The sequence below is a fragment of the Macrosteles quadrilineatus genome, unplaced genomic scaffold, assembly GCF_028750875.1.
Source record: "Macrosteles quadrilineatus isolate MER2022 unplaced genomic scaffold, UCM_ALF_1.0 Scaffold_3__2_contigs__length_128488019, whole genome shotgun sequence".
In the NCBI taxonomy this organism is placed as follows: domain Eukaryota; kingdom Metazoa; phylum Arthropoda; class Insecta; order Hemiptera; family Cicadellidae; genus Macrosteles; species Macrosteles quadrilineatus.
In genome coordinates this window covers 76550021-76570443 of record NW_026542596.1, presented here as the reverse complement: position 1 = coordinate 76570443, position 20423 = coordinate 76550021, and the positions used below count along the sequence as shown (strand labels likewise).

General features: G+C 33.7%; 1 protein-coding gene across 3 annotated transcripts in view; it reads right to left on the bottom strand.

Annotated features, from left to right (window-relative positions):
- Positions 1-20423, bottom strand: part of LOC128990131 (phospholipid scramblase 1-like) — a 33458-nt gene that overhangs the window by 8706 nt on the left and 4329 nt on the right. The window contains exons 3-7 of one of the 3 annotated variants that reach the window (XM_054412391.1): positions 19729-19776; positions 16024-16353; positions 3739-3849; positions 2683-2900; positions 675-839 (exon numbers count right to left, since the gene is read on the bottom strand). In XM_054412391.1, the coding sequence (XP_054268366.1) occupies positions 675-839; positions 2683-2900; positions 3739-3849; positions 16024-16353; positions 19729-19776 (872 nt within the window). Of the gene's footprint in view, positions 1-674; positions 840-2682; positions 2901-3738; positions 3850-9073; positions 9324-16023; positions 16354-17372; positions 17427-19728; positions 19777-20423 lie in introns of those variants that run through there. The other 2 variants (XM_054412393.1, XM_054412394.1) reach the window with 2 other exon arrangements.

Below are 20423 nucleotides of genomic sequence, written 5' to 3'. Positions count from 1 at the left end.
CAATTTTACCACTACTGCTAAATACATTCGCAAGCTTACTGAAAATCAGTGGCGTAACTAGTATTGACTGCGTCCCAATCCAAAATATTCCCCTTGCGCCCCTATTCGTACTCATTCTCCCCCGCTACAACACCTCCAACGAAACTAATAACGACATTTCTTCGTACTTCCACACTTCCTGGATACTATTTCACTACACACATTTTACAAATCTTGTCTCTCAACTGAAGAAAATATCCCTTGTCAAATAGTTATATTTCTTTCAAATAAATGTTTTCTAACGTACTGAAGTTAGTATAATTATTACATTATTAATCATTGAGAGGGGTTGCCACCTCAATTACTGTTATTAAGTAATGCTATGAGGTATTTAGTTTGTTTTGAATTTCCTACCATTTGTTTTGTATTTATATTTGTTTTGAAATACAATTAATTTATATTTCCTTTCATACAAGACATTTTACAGCTTTACTTTAATGAAAAATTTTTTTCTTAAAGGCGAAGAAGAAGAAATTGTGAGCCAAATCTTAAACCCAGTCTCACCAAAGGACTTGCGCTCAACATGAGGAAGATACATACCACATGTGATTTTTCAAACCAAATAAAAAAAATACAAAACTACACATACCAACACAGCAACGTAAAACAGCATGGAATCAAAACGCTTTACATACGTTGAATTCCACATCCCCGCAGATGCTGAAGGTGCAGACAGGACCTTCGATACGCAGAACCGTGTCTCCGGCAGAGTTCTTGACACTGAAGCAAGGTTGAAGGATGCTCCATTCCTGTTCCACGGTTCCTACGAGACATCCGGGGGGAGAGAACACTTCCATTTTCTGAAACATTCACATTACACAGCATATTGCTATGGCAACATCAACTGAAAGGCACAACATTCATGTCCCAACAAAAGTCAAGTACCATTACACTGAACACAGACATCATGACACAACATAAGATTCTAGTGTGGTAGGGAAACGGAGCAAGTGCCGTTCTATTCTTTACCGTGGGGATTGTAAACTGTCAAAACCGTCAGATAGGCCTGAGTGCCGTTTGACTCCCCAGAGCGTAAGAGTGATTCTGAGGAGGGGTATTAGTGGAAGGGGGTGTAGTGGGCAGGATGTAACAGAGACCTGGTACAGTTTCTTAACTGGGCTACCCTAATATCGATTTAAAATTAATATTGATTTGATTAGTAAACCTTCATTCAAATTTTTCATAATCAGTAATTTTGGTCGGGTTTGGTTATTACAGTTTCATTTTATCCCTAAAAATATTTTGCTCGTCCCTCCCTGGTCGATCTGTCCACCCCCATACCCTCCGTGGAACCGGTTGCTAATACCTGGCTGGCACTTGCCCCGCCAAGCCTCAGGCTGTAAAATGACCCTCGTCAAAGTGTTTAGGCAAACGGCACTTGGCCCTGCACTCAGTGTGGAATTATAGAGTACCAACTGTTACATTGTTGATGCTATTTACTTGTTTAGCATGTCTTATTGTTCTGATTGTATTCAGCTTATGTCAATGTTTGTTAGACTTGACCTAAAGTCATGGTCAATGTAAACTTAGTGATGCTAGAAACTAAACAAACTACCAAATCATTGTTGACAAAAAACAGACTGATAACAGAACAATTGTGACCTTTATCAATGGTGAATGGTAAATATTAACTTTTTATCAGTTAAAAGAATTCAAACATGTATTTTCTGAAGTATTACTAATTACTAAGCATACGAAGCATATGATTTTATTTAAGTGACAATCCTTCGACTCCCTCTTGGCCTAATCTGAAGTAAAACAATTCCAAGCCAGAGTCTAAAAAAATGTCACTCCTCAAGATGGTAAGTAAAAATACCCCCCCCCCCCCCCCCCGCTGCAGCAAATCTGCAGACTAAGCGAATTTCCACTTGCCGGAATTGATTTTAAATTAAATCTACTTAAATAACATTAGGTTTAACAAATACCTAGGTTTGCTGCTACAGGGAGGCTAATAAAATGTGGTTTTTAGTAAAATATTAGCTGCTCATTATAAAATAATTAAATTTGCTAAGTTTGATCAAAATATTTCCATAAACAAGCAAACTACAACATTTTATAATATTCTCCATAAGAATAACATGGGAATTTTAAATGATAAATTTTTTTAATTTTCTCCGTAACCAATAACCACACAAAAAACACTTTGGTATACTAAATTATTTGTGTTTTAAGCTGGATATACATTGGGAAATTTTGTGTTTTGAGGGCCAAAAATGAGAAAAACCATTTTTTACCCCATAAAACCCTTTTACCATGGTCCGATCATGCTGATTCACGAACTCATTCAAGTTTGTTCCGCCTTACACTTTCAGACCAAATTTCATCAAAATCGGAGACAAATTATTTATTTATTTATTTATTCAACACCAATGGCAAACACCATTTGACATTGAGTAGCTACAAATAGGAAAATATTATAAAAATTTATAAAAATTACTTAAGTTAGGGGGGGCCTATCGCGTTCACGGACACACACACATAAAAATTTGAACGAATGGTGTTTTTGGCTTCTAGGGACATAAAAATGAAAAAATATATTGGTCCCGGCTCCAGGTCTTACCTACGGTAATAGCTATTTCCCTATAGGGAAATTCGCTAATAATAGGACTCATTTACGATTCAAAAATTATCAAATCAGTTTACCTGGAGACAGCAAGGGAACCAGCAAGAGTCACAAGCGAGGGGTCGTTCCAGATGGATCACCTCGTTCTTGTAGTTGTCTAGAATCTTCATGCCGAAGGGGCGTATGGGGCCGCAGCAGTTGCGAGAGCAGCAGTCCGACTGTTCCACGGCGTAGAACACCTTCTGGCCCAGACTGTTCTTCACGGTAAACTTGTTTTTGGTCTCAAAGCCGACCAGAGCTGTGGACAGCATGTTAGTTTATAATTATCATTACTTTACCACAGAGACAGACCTAGGTGCATATTATATTCAATTGGTTGCATAATGACAAATGGCATCTGGGACGGTAATTACAATCGTCCAAAAATCGTTATTGGATCATGGCATCCAATAATGATCTCACTTGGCATCAAACCAGCAATTTGAAGGTCCTGAGACCATTTGGCTACTAGAGCATTTGAAAGCTTCTAGAGCTATGAGCCTTTAATTAAATTTAATGAACTGATCAGTCAAAACCATGAACAACTTTGTATCGACCCCTGGATTTTTCTCGGCTCCTTCTGAGCACTACTGAAAAGAAATTTGAGTGTAGCTGGTTCTAGGGGTAGGCCTAGCCTGTCTTTGTGAATATTAGTTTATTCCCCCCCCCCCCCCCACCTAGAATTTGACATCAATTTTTGGCAATTTGAGCGTTAGGGAAATTTGCGCGCGGCAACCTATACTCACCATTCAACCGCAAAAGGTTAAATTATAAGAGGATAACTTATTGAAGCATATTATGCCTGCACTTATAAAATTGTCCTCAAAACTGTTAAACAACTAATATCCATTGGGCAATGGTAGATTATGCATTTTAATGGATTATTCATTCATAATTTTTAAACTAGTTTGCTACTTGATATTTTTAAATAGATTGTAAACATGATTAAAAAATCTAAGCAGTAAAGTTTGGTTTCTTTATTTTGAGCTTTCTATCAGTATGGACCAAAAAGTAAAGTAATCTGTTGGATATTCCAACACTGGCTCTTAACTTGTGTTTATCAGTTTATGAGATGGATTGTGATTTGTTGTTCTTACCTTCAAGCAGCTCAACCTTCTGATGCACCAACAGCTGATCAATACTCGTAAGATACTCCAGCCCAGGGGGACAATTGGCCGGGGGTCCTGTTGGCAAATTCATCCAACCACCTGTTAACAAAAATCACATTGTATTCAATTTAGAAAGAAAGAGACGACCTGTATAACGACAATTTAATTTTTTATGACAAAGCACCTGTACATACATCCTGTAATATTCTGTGCGTTTTGTGCCAATAAATATCATTTCATTCCAGATGGCAGCTAAACATGCTAATGTTTCTAATTTCTAATTATGCCTGTACGATACATTCTAAAACTACAACTAATTTGTTTCCTATGATTGTGTGCTTTTTGTGCTCTTGACATATCAGAGCTTGCAGAGGATGGGGATAAATTAAAGTTAAACTATTATTTAGAAGCTAAAATCACGTGTGAAATAGACTAATTTACGGTTTTTTCAAAATGATTTTGTAAATACTTAAAGAAACAATTACGAAGTTCCAGTTCATCCAGGGCCATAGGATAGATCTTTGTGGAAATTTCACAGTTTATTCCAACTCGATAAACAATTTAATACTGCCACGAGGATCTTTTTTGTTGAACCATGTTCACGGGGTAACCAGCCGGCGGGTGGAACCCTCTTAAAACAAAGCAGAACTACAGTTTCATTCAATAAATAATTTTTCAGTTTATAGATTATAGTTTGTAATTAGATCAACTATAGAAACTGATATTTCACATATTAGGATCATCAGTTACTATTTTGTATTTTATATCCAATCCCACTATAAAGCTGGCGATTATAATTTTGCCTTATCACCAGGCAAGTATCACCAGGCCTTATCATTTGCCAGTGAAAATGTGTGATCGTGTTAGTCGTGAAAAGCAGAGCACTAGTGAAATCAGTAATGTCTGTAGTACAAATCATTATAGTGTGTCAGTGTCTTCCGATACCATAAGTCATAGTAATACGCATTTTTTGTCTCAGAGTCCTCACCATTCACCCCCTCCGGACGTCCTTTAACTATTCCATCTACGATTACCCTACCTCACATCACACATCCTAATCACATATCCTACATAACTGGACCACCTATTCAACCACCTAGAAACCACCTCTCTCAAAGTCCACTTCAAAAATGTAATTATCAAAATAAGTCTATAGTTAAATTATTCCATCAGAATATTGAACATTTGAAATCCAAAATTGAGGTTTTGCAAATAACTTTGAATGAAATAAAAGCACATATTGTTATCTTGACAGAACATGATATGAAAGAGGAAGAAATTGAGCGCTTAAAATATAGAATACTATTCTGTAGGGTCATATTTTACTCGGAAGCTGTCACGCAAAGGTGGAGTAATGTTACTATCTACCAATGAAATGAAACAAAAAATAGTTACAATTCCTGACTCTTTGAAAAATAAATTAATAGAAGAAAAACAGTTTGAATTTTGTATATGTAAATATTTAATTAACAATTTTGAAATAGTAGTTGTAGCAGTTTACAGATCCCCTAAGTCAAAAGCTGAAATATTTTTAGACAGATTAACTGTACTTTTAGAATTTTTGAGCAATAAGTTTAAGTGTATCATTGTTGCAGAGATATTAATATAGATGTGCTTGTTAAATCTAAGGAACACACTATGTTAAAAAATATGCTAAAAAGGGTAAATATGGAGTACTTGGTAAAATTTCCCACTAGGATCTCTAAAACATCAAAAACAGCAATTGACAACTTCCTTGTCACAAAGTCTCAAAGCAGCCTCATGAAAATAAACAGCATAATAACCTTATTGTCTTACCATGATGGTCAATGCTTAGATATAGCTTTGCCAAAATCGAAATCTGTAAGGGAAAATTTTTTCCGGGACCAAAGAGTTTTTAGTGAAGAAAACATTAATCTGTTTAAAAATTTTCTATCAGATGAGTCCATGGGCTGAAGTAATTCTTTCGCCGGCTAAAGATAAATACAATAATTTTCTAGACAGTTTCATGTACCACTTTAATACAGCTTTTCCTATGAAAAGAATAAAAAAGAAAACAACACAAAAAAACAATTGGATTTCCCTACAACTTAAAGAAGAAAAGAGTACACTAGTTAAACTAACACGGGAAAGCAGAAGTAAAAAAGATAACAATTTGACAGAAATGTTAAATCTTTGAATTACAAAAAAAAATGTTAAAAAGGCAAAAAGAGATTATTTTGACAGTAAAATAAAAAAATCAAATAATGTAAACAAAACAGTTTGGAATATTATAAATTCGGAAGTGGGAAACAAAATCCATAAAAATAATCAAAATATTAATTTAGTTCATAATGGAAAACATTACTGTAACCCAACAGATGTATCAAATATATTTAATGATTTCTTTGTAAATGTGGTAAAAAAATAACATTGATTTATCTCAAATAAACAATTGTACAGATAGTAATGATGTAATATTAGATTCTGCCAAATGGGAAATGAAACCAATGTTTAGATTAAGAGAGGTGGGAGTATTAGAAATAGAAGAAATTATCAGTTCCCTTAAAAATAAGAGTTCGAGTGGGTATGATGAAATCCCTATATTTTTGTTAAAATCCATTAAAAATGAAATCAGCTATATTTTAAGTAATCTCATAAACTCATCTTTAGTCTCAGGAGTCTTCCCGGATAAATTAAAAATTGTAAAAATTATCCCATTACATAAAAAAATGATGTTAAAAATCCGTCAAATTATCGCCCATTATCCTTGTTACCAACATTTTCTAAAATTTATGAAAAAGCAGTCTACATTCAATTAACAGAATTTCTAGTTAAGAACCACTTAATAGATGACATTCAGCATGGTTTCTGCTGTGGAAAATCAGTAATTACTGCAAGTATTGCTTTCATAGAATCAATAATTGACTCAATTGATGCTGGAGACCCGTGCATTGGTATATTCATGGATCTGTCAAAGGCATTTGATAGTGTAAATCATACATTACTTATTAGTAAATTAAAATCTCTGGGGATGGTCAAATCTACATTAGATTGGTTTTGTTCATACCTTGAAAATAGATTCCAGTTTGTCCAATAAAACAACACTTGAAAATAGTTGTTCTGATAATAGAATTTCAAATCATAAATCACAATTTAAAAAAGTACGATTCGGAGTTCCTCAAGGATCAATTTTAGGGCCCCTTCTTTTCATATACTATCTAAAAAATATATCAACTTCACTATCAAACCCTGAGAAAAGCAGTATATGTTTATACGCCGATGATACTAACCTAAAAATCTCAGATAAAACAATAGAACAAATTGAAATTTTGTCTTTCCTAGAATTAGAAAATATTGTTAAATTTTTCAAAAATCATAATTTACAGCTAAATGTTGAAAAAACAAATTATATATCATTTAAAACAGCTCAGTCAAAAACCACAGCAGAACCTGTTGTTATGATTGATTCCGAACCTATTGAACAAATTTTTAGCACAAAATTTCTCGGTCTACTAATAGATGGCAACCTAAATTGGAATGAACATGTGGACAAATCATATCAAAAATTAATTCAGGTTTATGTGCCTTGAGAAAAATGGCAGATTTATGTAGTCAATCAACACTCAAACTAATTTACCATTCCTATATACATTCCCATATATCATTTGGCATCTGTCTTTATGGCTCCACCAAACAAGAAAATGTTGATAAAATTCAAAAATTACAAAACAAAGCAATTCGGATCATTAAAAATCTTCATCAAGAAGTATCCTGTAGAGAGCATTTCAAAAATCTTCAAATTATTACCGTTTATGGACAGTATATTTTTGATACAATTATGGTTTACAAAACTTTGAATTCAAGCAAGCCATTAATAAACCATCCAACTCACCCATACAATACCAGAAATAAATCAGAAATCATACCCACTCATCACAGATTGCAACTCTACACAAAAAAACCATCATATGCAGGAGCAAAGTTTTTTAGAACTTTACCTAAAGAAATAAAAAAAGAAAATAATGTTAATAAATTTAAAAATAAGTTAAAAAATTATATTACATCAAATCCTATTTATTCAATTGAGGAGTATAACCAGTTGTAAATATGTATTATAAGCCCTGTTAGCTATAAGGAAATGACACTATTCCGTTGTATGACTCATGTACACATTATGAATAAAGATTGATTTGATTTGATTTGATTTGATTATATATCCTTAGTTTGATTTTATACATTGTGATAATGTTGATTACAACCTTCTCTTACATTATGAATTGATTTGATCCATACAAAATGTGCAAATCTGTTTTGTATTACTGTTTTTTAGAGAACAACATTTCTAGAAAAATGTAATGAGTTCAAGTGACAATTAACTGAGAAAACTCTCTATGTATGTAAAACAAGTATTTTCCTAGATTAAGAATTTAATTGTTATTTTGTGTAGGCCTATGTAGAACATATTTTAGTGGGGATTGTTGAACAAATTCACCAAGCTTGAACTTCAAGATTCAACTAGGTACTGAACAGTTAATGGCTATTTAAATGATATTTTCATGAGTAATGAGTAAACCAACTATTTTAGTGGAGTACAAAAATTAAAATTATATGTTGGAAATTGGGTAATCTTGGAGTGCCTCCAATAATTCAGAAATTCAAATACAGCAATACTAATTGTAATTATTAGTTTTGAATAGGAAAAATTGAAATCACAATGCAATTTTTTTTATTTTACCCACAACTTTTTTAGGATCATAATTTTTACAACTATTTATTGATTTAAATAATTAAGGAAGTTATGTTAAATAAGTAGATTGTTAAGGTCTGGTAAAAAAAAAACAGTTTGAGGAAAACATATAGCCTAGTTTAAAATAATTAAATTAGTAAGATTAAAAAGTTTAGTTAGTATTCAATTCTTATGATATCATTTTCTTCATTATAAGTATCAAAGGATGTCTTTTTAACTACTGACTTTCATCTTGTAAGACTGTTGCACGATAACATAGGCAACAAAAAAGGAAATTTAATGTAATTCAAGTTCTTAAACCTGGGAAAACCAAAAATTTCATTTCTAAGACTATTTTGGGTTGTAGTTAGAGTAATTAAAAAATATAATAAGAATTATTGTTCATACTAAAAAGTATTGTTATATAATGATCCATTTCTAAAAGAGTAAAAAATTCAAGTATAATTGAATATGTTTAGTTAATATAAAGTTAAAAACATAGCAAAAGATATTCCACTGAACAGAGATTAAGATTACAATTCAGTTTGTTATATCAATTAAAACTGAGATGTGAATCAAATAACAACTTTGACCACATAAAAACCATAAAATACTAAACCCATCCAAAAATCTCACCTCTTCTCTTCGTCCGTCAAAAATTTCACATAACCGAATTTCTTCTGACTACGACTTATTTTACTAAACACCAACTGACACTTGTGCTGAACCCAGTCCTTGCGCGGCAGCAACGACTTGAGATATTTCTTCCAGGACCTTCGACAATACGATTTTTCCTTGGAAGCCATGAAAGTGGAGTCAGCATAAAGTCAGAACCGGCATACAACTCAGTCAACCACAGAGATGAGGTGTCACTTTACGGTTACATAAACAATGCAGCGGCACAACTGATCTAAAGCTCTAAAGCTACGGGGCTTAAAACACAGACTCATGACCCCGTGACCCTGCCCACAACGTAGACCCACTTTATCAATTAATCTTCCATCTCCCTCACACAGTGAGGTCAACTATCGGTCTTTAGTGTCTACATTTTATATAACACAGTTTCACTAATGAGTGGTATCAATGGTAAACAAAAAACTCCAAATCATCTATTTATAAACTTTATCTCTGGGGTCACTCTGTAAATATGTCAGGGGAAAGTTTGATATTTTTTTAGGTACTTTATAAATTGGAAATATGTAAACGGTTTCATAATTGTTGTTCTTCAAAAACGTGCGTCGATACCAAAGTAAATACAAAAGGATTTTACTGAAAGCACTATTTGTTTGTAATTAGTTTGGTTTGAATTGAGTCTAATATTGAATGTATTCCAATTTAAAATAGATATTGCAAAGTTCTAAAATAAGTGTAATTTTACTTGAAATCACAGATGTTTACTATTTTTTAGACTAGAATTAAGTATCCACTTGAGCCAATCTTATCACAAAACCTTAACAGATAAGAAGAATTAACTTTGTTGGAATAAGTGAAAATTTACCTTATTAGCAAAATAAACATAAAATACAAACAAAGAGCAACAATCTTAGTTGTGTTATAAAGGTTTGGTAAAGGTCATCACACACATTCCTAAGAAAAACTGCAGGTTAAATGTATTTAGTAACTTCCATTTGCCCAAACTTAATCTCTAGCCATAATGACTTGGCCAATAAAATCAATGTGAATGTAAGCCAAGTGATCATATTTACTCAGAACAGGTAATGCACAGCTATTGGCTTTAAATCCACAATAGTGAATATTGTCATTTTGCTATTATTTTATTATTCAGAAAAATGTGAATTTTTAAATTTGACTTTTGAGAGGAACTTAGGGGTAGCAGATTTTTATCCCCCTGGAATTTTACCCCCTGGGCAAACGTGACGTCACAAACCAGGGGGTAAAATTCCGGCTGTGAACTTTTGAGTTTCGCAACATCAGCTTGATGTATTAAACGCAGAATTAAACATATATTTTCACGGGTGTGAATTTAATCAGAATACATCAAATTATAAAACCCTAGAATGTACGGCCCGGATTTTTACCCCCGGAATTTTACCCCCTGGCCAGATATATAAATTAGTGAGAATGATTATTAATTATTTTCATTTAGTTTTTATTTAATAGTAAACATTTTATTATTAAGTAGCCTATCTTAATTTATTTGTAACGTTAACTAATCGAAAAGGTTTTTAATTTTAATTTTGAGATTCGAGTATCAGGATTCGATCTTTAAAGCCAACTGTTGGTTAAATATGATCAAAATAAAACAGCGAATTCTGTTTACTTAGTTGAGATTACAAAATCTTACTTCTTACTAATATTATAAATGTGAAAGTTTGTGTGTTTGTTTGTTTGTTTGTTTGTTTGTTTGTTTGAAGTTCAATCACGCATAAACCACTGGACGGATTGGGCTGAAATTTGGCATGATGATAGCTTACATTCCCGATTAACATATAGGCATATTCTTATCTCAAAAATCCTTTCGGGCTCCGCCCCAGTGGCTCTGTAATTCCCCATGTTAACCTTATGAGTATTCATATTTAAAGGGAATTAAAGAATTTTGTCAGCTGTTTCAACTAAAAAGTTGGTTCTATGATATGGAAAAGCATTAAAAAGTTATAAGATTTACCAACAGGGTGCAGCACTATTTTCTTTTGCATTTATGAAAACAGCTAATTTGAACTAAGCAGCAACAAAAAACTGTGATTCGCAATGAGAACTGTCAAAGTAGGTTTGTTTACAGTTATGTTTATGTTTTTAATTTCATGAATAATTTGTGATATTTTGCGAATTGATAATTTATTTTTCTCTATTGTTTAGGTGAAATGGTAGAACATTATGGCTATGGTAGATGTGTAATACTATAGAATACTGTAAATTTAAAAAAGCAAATTTTATCAAACTGTGTCCTCCAACCATTGCAATCGCAAAGCTTGAGTATAACTACAATAAGCATTTTATACTTATATTTCAACCCCGTACGAAGGACGGGTACTCTGCTAGTAAATAAATAAAGATAGGCTAAAGGTAAAACGAACAGTAATAAGAACTATAATAATACACAACATAAAAAAATATAAAATATTTTGGAGATAAAAAAAATATAATTGCGTATTTTCAACACAGTACACAAAATCATTTTGTTTCTATTTGTTTACTACTATTTTGATAGCTAGTTGTACTTAATCATAAAAATAAATAAGAAAAATGTAACTGTTGACTATGATAAAGACTATGAGAGATTAAGATTATATCAGGTTTCAAACCATTATTGAAGTAGTTTTTCATAATCATATGTTAACAAAGGTTTGCAATTTTTTACATTAGGAGCTAACCAGGAGGATAACCAGAGCTTCTTAAATGATTTATAAAATTCCAATTTCTTATATCAGCTATTTCCCCTTTTATTTTAAAATTCCTACAATTGTTATAAAATGACTTTTTATCAAGCTTTAATACATAGGCCTAACTTAAATCATAATTAACGTTTTGGGCCACAATTTTTTTTGGACAGATAGCCTAAGGGAATTTTAACTTAAATAAGTATTAAGTGTCACCTATGAGATTCCAAATTTTGAATTATCATATCAAATTTGTAGAATGGGTGCTTTTTCACATAAATCTAATTTTGGATTCCTTGCCATTTTAGCTAGAGGTGAGATATCCACTTCGGGCTTGCGTCATTTTGTTTATTTTGACAAACCCTTCAAAATGAGAGGTCACTCAATAATGAAGTCAAACCCTACCTAGGGAGCTAACAAATATTTTTGACGTAAAAGATCGTGGAACCTTTGTTAACAATCAATGCCACAAACAGAATATTTCTATCTATTTTCGTTAAAAAAATAGAGATTTGCTTGTCAATAATACAAAAAAATTCACAAAAACAAAACATGTAAATGCCGTAGTGGTAGTTAGATATCATACATCACCTACAATTTTTTTTTGTGGGATAAATCTCCTTGCCACTTAGGACCTACATTCCTATGTTCACCATTTCAAAGTAAAGTATTAAAGTATTGCCATGTCTTGACTCTATTGGGAAAATCTAAACACCAGACTTTTTCCAGAGCACTAACCGAAGATTCAGTTGACTCGTTGAGTTGAGTTAGTATTTAAGTCAATAAGTTACTGTAGTTTTTTTTTTGTTTTTTTGGCAATTCTTTTAACGATAATAAACTTATTTCTTCTCATACTACACATGTAACTTCAATACAAAATAAATTATAATTATTGTTTTGCATTTAATTTGTTGTATGGTTTGGTAATAATGCCCTTCAACTGGTAACAAACTGGTCCACACATTAGCCTAGTTAAATCAAGGCAAACACCAGTAATGAAATGGCATGTTTATTCAAATTATTTCTATTACAGTTTTAAATGATTTCTTTTAAAATTATTTTTTGTGTTATTGTTATTTGCTGAATCTAACATTTTGCCTAGATCTGTGTTTATCCAGGGAGAGAATATCCATCCCAATTCTCCCTAACAAAAGATGGGAACCCACCAGTTCCAAAAGAATATCTCGCAGTCCTAATACCGTTTAATACCGTTGTACTGTATCAAGAAATAAACTCATTATAAAAAAGTGGGTTTTCTATGCATGGTCATACTACATGGAACTAGATTCTTAATTTTCACATTCAAAACTATAAAATTTGGCTCAAATTCCCCAACTAAGTTTTATTTAATTTACTTCTCAAAATTATTATTGGACTAGCTTCCCATAACTTTTTTTATCTTAACTTTGTGTACGTTAGTTACTGACTGAGTCCGCACCATCTAATCACTGAAGTCTCTGACTTCCCCATATGACTTATACATTACGTTACGGTACTTTACTGTAATCACTGAAGCGACCAATAGGTCAATAATGACGGAACACTAAGATTTTAAAAACACGTCGGTCTTTGGATTGAATATAACAGTAATATAATTTTGGACCCTGTAGCACTCTCACTCACACAGTAGGTTTAAAGTATGAAGCTGTAGTGAAACAATCCAGTCATTGTATATTGTGTTTGAAATCATTTCCTGGACGTTGAAATAGCCATTCGTCATCATGCTATACATACAGGGTGTCTAAGTAATCAGCTGAACTTGGGAAATGGTTTATTTTGACCCCTAACAAAATAAAATAAAAATCAAGTTAACAATTTTAACTCCTTGTTAGCGAGGTGTATGTGCCATTTTAGATTTTGTTTTTAAATAAAAAGTATTAAGGATATCTTTATGACATTTGGTATACAATTTAAGAAGATGTACAGTTTTTGATTTTTTTCTAGGATTTAGTCCTGAATAGTTGTTTTCAACATTACTTCAGGCTAGTTCTATATGAGGCATTATCACTTAAATAGAATCCATTGGTGTTTGGCGGGATTTGAACCACTAGACCAGCTCGCTCTCCAACAGAAGTGTGCTTTATTTAATAACCCAATTGGGACCAACTGAAGACGAGATAAACTTTTCTTGTTTCTATCAATAACAATAATAATAATAATAAAAAATCGCACATAAACATGATAGTTTATATACAGGGTGTATATTTACTAGCTGACCCGGCAAACTTCGTATCGCCTAAGTTATAGGTTTCCCCTAAGACAGACCGATGGAAAGAAAGTACCGTTACGTTTAATTTTCAAGATGATCTCGTTCGCATCGCTCAATCACGTCCTGGTTGAAGTTTGTTCGCTACGCTCACTCACCTTTGGGTTGGAGCTCGTTCGCTACGCTCACTCACCTTTAGGTTGGAGCTCGTTCGCTGCGTTCACTTGCCTTCAGGTTAGCTCGTTCGCTACGCTAACTCGCCTCCAGGTTGAAGTTCGTTCGCTACGCTCACTCACCTTTTGGTTGCAAATTAGCTGTTGTCATAAACGTAAAAGAAATAATAGTGCTGCACCCTGTTGGTAATCCTTGTAACTTTAATGCTATTGAACATCATAGAACAGAACCAACTTGTTTAATTGAAACAGCTGTTAAGATTCATTAATTCCATTTCTCATAAGGTTAACATGGGAAACTCCAGAGCCACTGGGGCGGAGCCCTTTTAAGAATTTCGAAACGGGAAATAGTTTACGTCCGATTCGCATACCTACAGAATTTACACACCAAATTTCATAACGATCGGTGAAGTCGTTCCGGAGGAGTTTGCAGACAAACACTGTGACACGAGAATTTTATATATTAGATTTAAAATTTGTATCTGTCATGAATCATATCAGAGTGAATCATAAATACTTTTTCCTACCACTGCATGGAAATGATCACAATTATTGTTAAACCTGAAAACAGTAAGCAAAGTAGCTCATTTCCTCTCTAGAGCGGGAATGGACCATTCCCACACGCTGGACAGTTGTCGTTTCTACACTAACCACAGCTGCGGATCCGGTATGTTAACAAACGGTAAGCAAATAACATAACCTTAAAAAAGGAAACATACAAAATTAATCTGTGTATCATTGCGCTCTTGATACATAAATAGCTATTAATCACCATCACTATATCTTGTCAACTAACCCTGTACAATATGGCACTGGATTGATATTAAAAGCCTTGGAAAAACTTCTTTTTGATTACAACCTCCCAACCAAAGATTACCTTGAGTAATTTATAACACAAGGTTTTAGCGCTAAAATTGACCTATCAGTATGTTAAGATTCATACAAATTAAAACTATGAATAATTTTCCAGGATTATGCAGGCATAGTAACCTAATTAATTGAATTATAGGTTTGCAGATGGAAAAGCAAGACTCTGAAAATAAACTAAATACCATAATTGCTACTATCTAGATTGGAATTATCTGTTTGGAATATTCATACAATATATTAAAAATAATTCTTCCCCAGTTCAATTGAAGGCCCTTCATTAGATATTTAGCCTATTACTACAGTACGGTAATAAGGATCAAGCAAACTTTCTTATTAAAAAATTTATTTGACAATACAAATTTGTATTCAAAATATACATACAAATTCATTTCCCCTCATTGTATTGATATATATCCATGAGAGATTTAAGAAAGAGGGTTCATGTTTTCATGAAAACACATTCTAAATTATTGTTTTGTGGTGCATTAAAGTTTCCCATCAGTTTAAAAGGGATATTAACTATGTATGCTCTTGATTTGTAATTGATACAAGCAGGTTAACTGTAAAAATAAACTTTTAAGAGGCTTATTTGCAAATTTTAATCCCCAACGACTTCTGCTGCAGTCAACAAACTGGTCAAATTAGACCGCTCTATTACAGTGCTTCATTCATTAAACATTCCGGTGATTGTGGACTTCCAGAGAATGCACATTGTTTGAGGACCCACAATGGGGACTCCCCATGTAATAAATATGAGCAGTCGGAGGAGGCTGCAGACTATCTACTTTATGACTGCCCAGCTCCGAATGAGGTAAGAGAAAGAACTCTTGGAACCATGACAAAGGGCAAACACCTTTCTCAAGAGTAGTTTGTAGACCTGATGCAGTTCATTAAACAACTCAAGTTTGATAGACTATGGGATAATGCATGAGGCGCGGAAAAAGCTCACATGTGGCTAAAATGCATAGGAACGTGCAAGTACTAAGAACAATAACTTACCATCGGGACCTCCTGGGTGGCCTCCAGACATGGGCTGCTGAGACACTGGCGGGGGGTAGCCTCCAGCAGGGGGATAGCCTTGAGGCGGGGCATAGCCGCCTGGAGGAGGGTACCCTTGTGGCTGGGGGTAGTCTTGAGACGATGGATATCCTTGTGATGGTGGATAGCCTTGGGACGGGGGATAGCCTTGCGAGGGCGGATAACCTTGGGACGGTGGATAGCCTTGGGACGGGGGATACATCCCACCCTGCGGGGGAGGGTACATACCTCCAGGTGGGTACTGTCCCTCACCCGGAGCAGGAGGATAGGGTCCTGGTCCTGGTTGGAATCCTGAAAAACGGAAATTACACTTAAAATATTTTTATTAACACATTAGTGTAGTGTGTATTAAAAATTAATCAACCACCAAAAACTTAACACTATTCATAGAACTAACAAACAGATAGGTTTGGAATTACGTAAAAGGAATCTGACTGAACTGGGCCACCAAAAGATTGTGTTCTGATGACAATTACCGATCTCTATTGCACACACAAATCTTTAACCACTCCAAACTGAAAGGACAGCTTGTAGTAAGATACAGGATATTTTGTATCAAATTACAAAATCAAGGGAGAAAATAGAATTAAGAAAGTAGGCCATTCTATGGCTCATTCAACTACTTTCATCGTACAATTTGGAATTCTACTTCAGGATCCAAAAGTCAATGATGAACCAATAGCTATAGTGCCTGTCTAGTAATTTTATTACTAGGCCTAATTAGTCTTGCTGTTTAGGACATCTAAAAGAAAAATTTTAAATGAGTGCTTCTGTGTTACGTATTGGAATAAGGATATAGAAATTAACACATTCCTAACAGGTGACTCATTCCTGTGTATCTCAGATTGTGTAGTCGGTAGTGAATGTGCTAACACATTCTCCCAACAAATATGACTCACTCCTCTGAATCTTGGGTCATGTGATAGAGTTGGTAGTGAATATGTAAAACCAATGATACAAGAAAAGAAACCTTGCAAAATTTATAAAATTCAGGAATTGATTTTCAAATCATACTCTTAATTAGGTATTAAATACACTGAATGAAATGTTAGAGCGCTACGATTAGTGCTAAAAATATGTAGGAGACGGTAAAAAGTAGAAGATAGTTATATTTATAGTGGGAATATAAACTGCATGCAACCTTTAGTTTTGTAAATTCAATTTGTTTATTTACGTCATAAACCAATTTACAACATGACTTAAATTTAGTACAAGCAATACAAATTGAGACTATCTTCAGCACAAGAAAAAACTTAATTGAGTTTAAGAAATAGCACCAAAGTTATCTTAAATTTGTTGAGAATACACACCACTATTGTCAGGGAACATATTGCTTGCAGACTAAGGCCGCTATCCAGTCAGGAAATTGACAGACTGATAGCAAGTTACTGATATAAGCTTATCAGAACACTCATTTATGAACAAATATGGTTTTGGTAAACCCATCAACTTGTATCTGTTCTTAAAAAAATACTACAATTTAATATCTAGCCTGATATAAAGATATGAAAACCTACCCACTTGACACTACTGCCTACACAGACACATACACACAGAAGAATGTTGCTAGTATTTTACAGTATTTCAGACACCACACATTAACAATTTTGATAGAAAGTTTTCAACTGTTATAAAACTTTTTTGAATGCCAATTATCGGTGTCAAGGGTTCAAGTACGAGCTAACTTTAAACAACCAGAACAGTGGATCAATACTGAGATTCTCGACGACGTTAAAATGTCACTTAGGCAACTAGTTTAGTGTTTACAACTTACAGCCCCATTTGATCAAACACTAAGTTTTCTAGTAAATTTTTTATTCATAAAACAATTACCCACTATATTTTTCTTATTTATACACATTTGAGTGAAGAATGGAGTATGATGACTCGTGTAGCTTTGTTACTGACTAAAACCAGCTGTTTCATTAGCCAGGATTATTTTAAAAACCAATAATCAAGGACAGCTGGGTCCAGTTTTGAACCATCAAAAAGCTACTGACTTTTCTCAGGATCGAACCTACAACCTTTTGATTACCAGGCGAACACTACAACCGCTGAGCTACCCAGCTATATCTGCAAGTGTATATGTTACTTTTAGATTTTTAAACACAATTTTCCTCTTAGTAGATATTTTTAGGACTGGGGTACCGTACATATTTTAAGATAGCTCTAACAATGTCTACACTTCTGTGTCTAATGACAATAATTAAGGATTCTTATTCTCATTCTTAAGACAAAGATGAGTGGAGGATATAAGTAGAATGTATGTGACAATTGATAGATTTGTTACTAATTAAGGACCGACCAGCTGTTTCTTTAGCCAGGGTCATTTTTATAAAAAACCCCGTTGCAGCAAACCTGCAGACTAAGCAAATTTACATTTGCCTGATTGGATTTACACTAAAATGTCTCCTTAAAAATATCACATTTATTCCCTATTTAAATAGCATCAGTTTAACGAGTACTTAGGTTGTCCCAACTAAAATGCAACCAAAAGTACCACTAGCGCAGGCAAAAGGGGGGCCGCAACGTTTTGTACCTTGTAGGTATAATTTTTTGGAACAAGAATATAATTTTTATTTTTAAATCTATATATAAAGCCAAAAGTACCCATGAACTTTTGAGAAAACTACAAGTCACGCCCCCATAAACCATATACTTAAAATGTTCGTCATGACGAGAAACCTTGCGCAAAATTATCCATTATTTCATAAATTGCCTTATAAGGTCGTAATTGCTTTCCAAAGGGAACTTTCCATTTACCTAATGTTAAAAATACCTCAGCTGTTATTATTTGTTTGTATTACCATTACTGTATTCTGCTTTGTTTATTTCAGCTTAACTTAACCAATCAATAGTTTTATTAACGAAACGGCACACGGAAGATTTCTCAGGTGCCGTTTGACGTCACTAACTGCTGACGTCACTTTAAGGGAACACTATTACCGCAACGATACGGCATTAAGCCATCGGCCTCTGTGGTGTAGTGGCTAGTTTATTTTGTGGAAATCCGAACGTTCCGGGTTCGAATCCTGCTGGTAACACTAACTTTTTGTCAACATTTTTTTTTTCATATCAGCAAGTTTGGTTGGTTTGGTTAGGTTATGACAGTTTAATTTTATAATTAAAAATTAAATTAAATCAAATTAAATTAAAAATTAAATAATTGAATTTTAGGCATTTATAATTTTATTTTATGAATAATTTTTTAGATTAGTAAACCTTCATTCGCTTTTTTTCATTATCAGCACGTTTGGTTAGGTTATGACAGTTTAATTTAATAATAGAAAAATTATAAAATTGTCTGTTACTTCAGACGCAGCAGTTAGTGACGTCAAACGGCACCTGAGAAATCTTCCGTGTGCCCCACCGGTTTTATTAATACTTATGTAGTAAACGGGGTGGAGCCCGTGGGTAACAGCTAGTTAATAATAAGCCGCAATTGCAGGTGACAATGAGGATGTCCCCATAATCAAGGGAGATGTTTACAAATTTGCCGCAATCACGTGGAAATTCCACATATGGGGTGAGGGATGCTCGAGTTAGTTTGCCTAGTAGCAAAAACCCTAAATCCGGCAATGCTAAAAATCAGATATTTGACTTAACTTAATCACATTAAGTAATTTTTTCAAAACATTTATTTTTACATCTCTTGAATTTACTCACCAACATTAGGCATCGGATATCCTGGACCAGGCGGGTAGGGGCCGCTTTCTGCAATCATAAAACAATTTTTAAAATCATCTAATTCACCACACAATGTTCATTTTCAACCAGTTCATATTCATTGATTTATTACAACAATTTATTAGCTAGTACCTGGGGAGTGAGCTTTGCTTGGGGAACTTTATTAGTATACTAGTGAGAGCATTCTTTGGTCAATGTCATTATAGAATAATTAATTATTAAAACTCATTTTAAGTAAACTCAATCAAAACTATTTATTTACAAAACAAAACAATAATGTAAACAAACCAAATAGCAGATGATTCATAACTTTATAACTCAGCTGATAACAATAATCCTACATTTCTCCCCACCCAATTTAGGCTGACTTTCCGAAACTATGTACATCATCATTTTCAGGTTCCATTTGCATTTTCCATTGGGGTGGATCAGTTGCACCTTCTCTTGCTCTCAGCTGGTCAGCGTGTTTTCTCATTATTTCTCCCCCAACTAAAACTGTGTATGATAGCTCTCCCGTCCTTTCTTGTACTGTTCCTGGTCTCCAGCCCTTCTTCGTTTCATTTTGAACCCACACTTCTTGTTTGACAGAAAACTCCTTTTGTTTAGATCTTAAGTCGTGGTAGTACTTCTGTCGCCACACTTGATTTTCTATTCTCTCTCTGCTATTACACCTC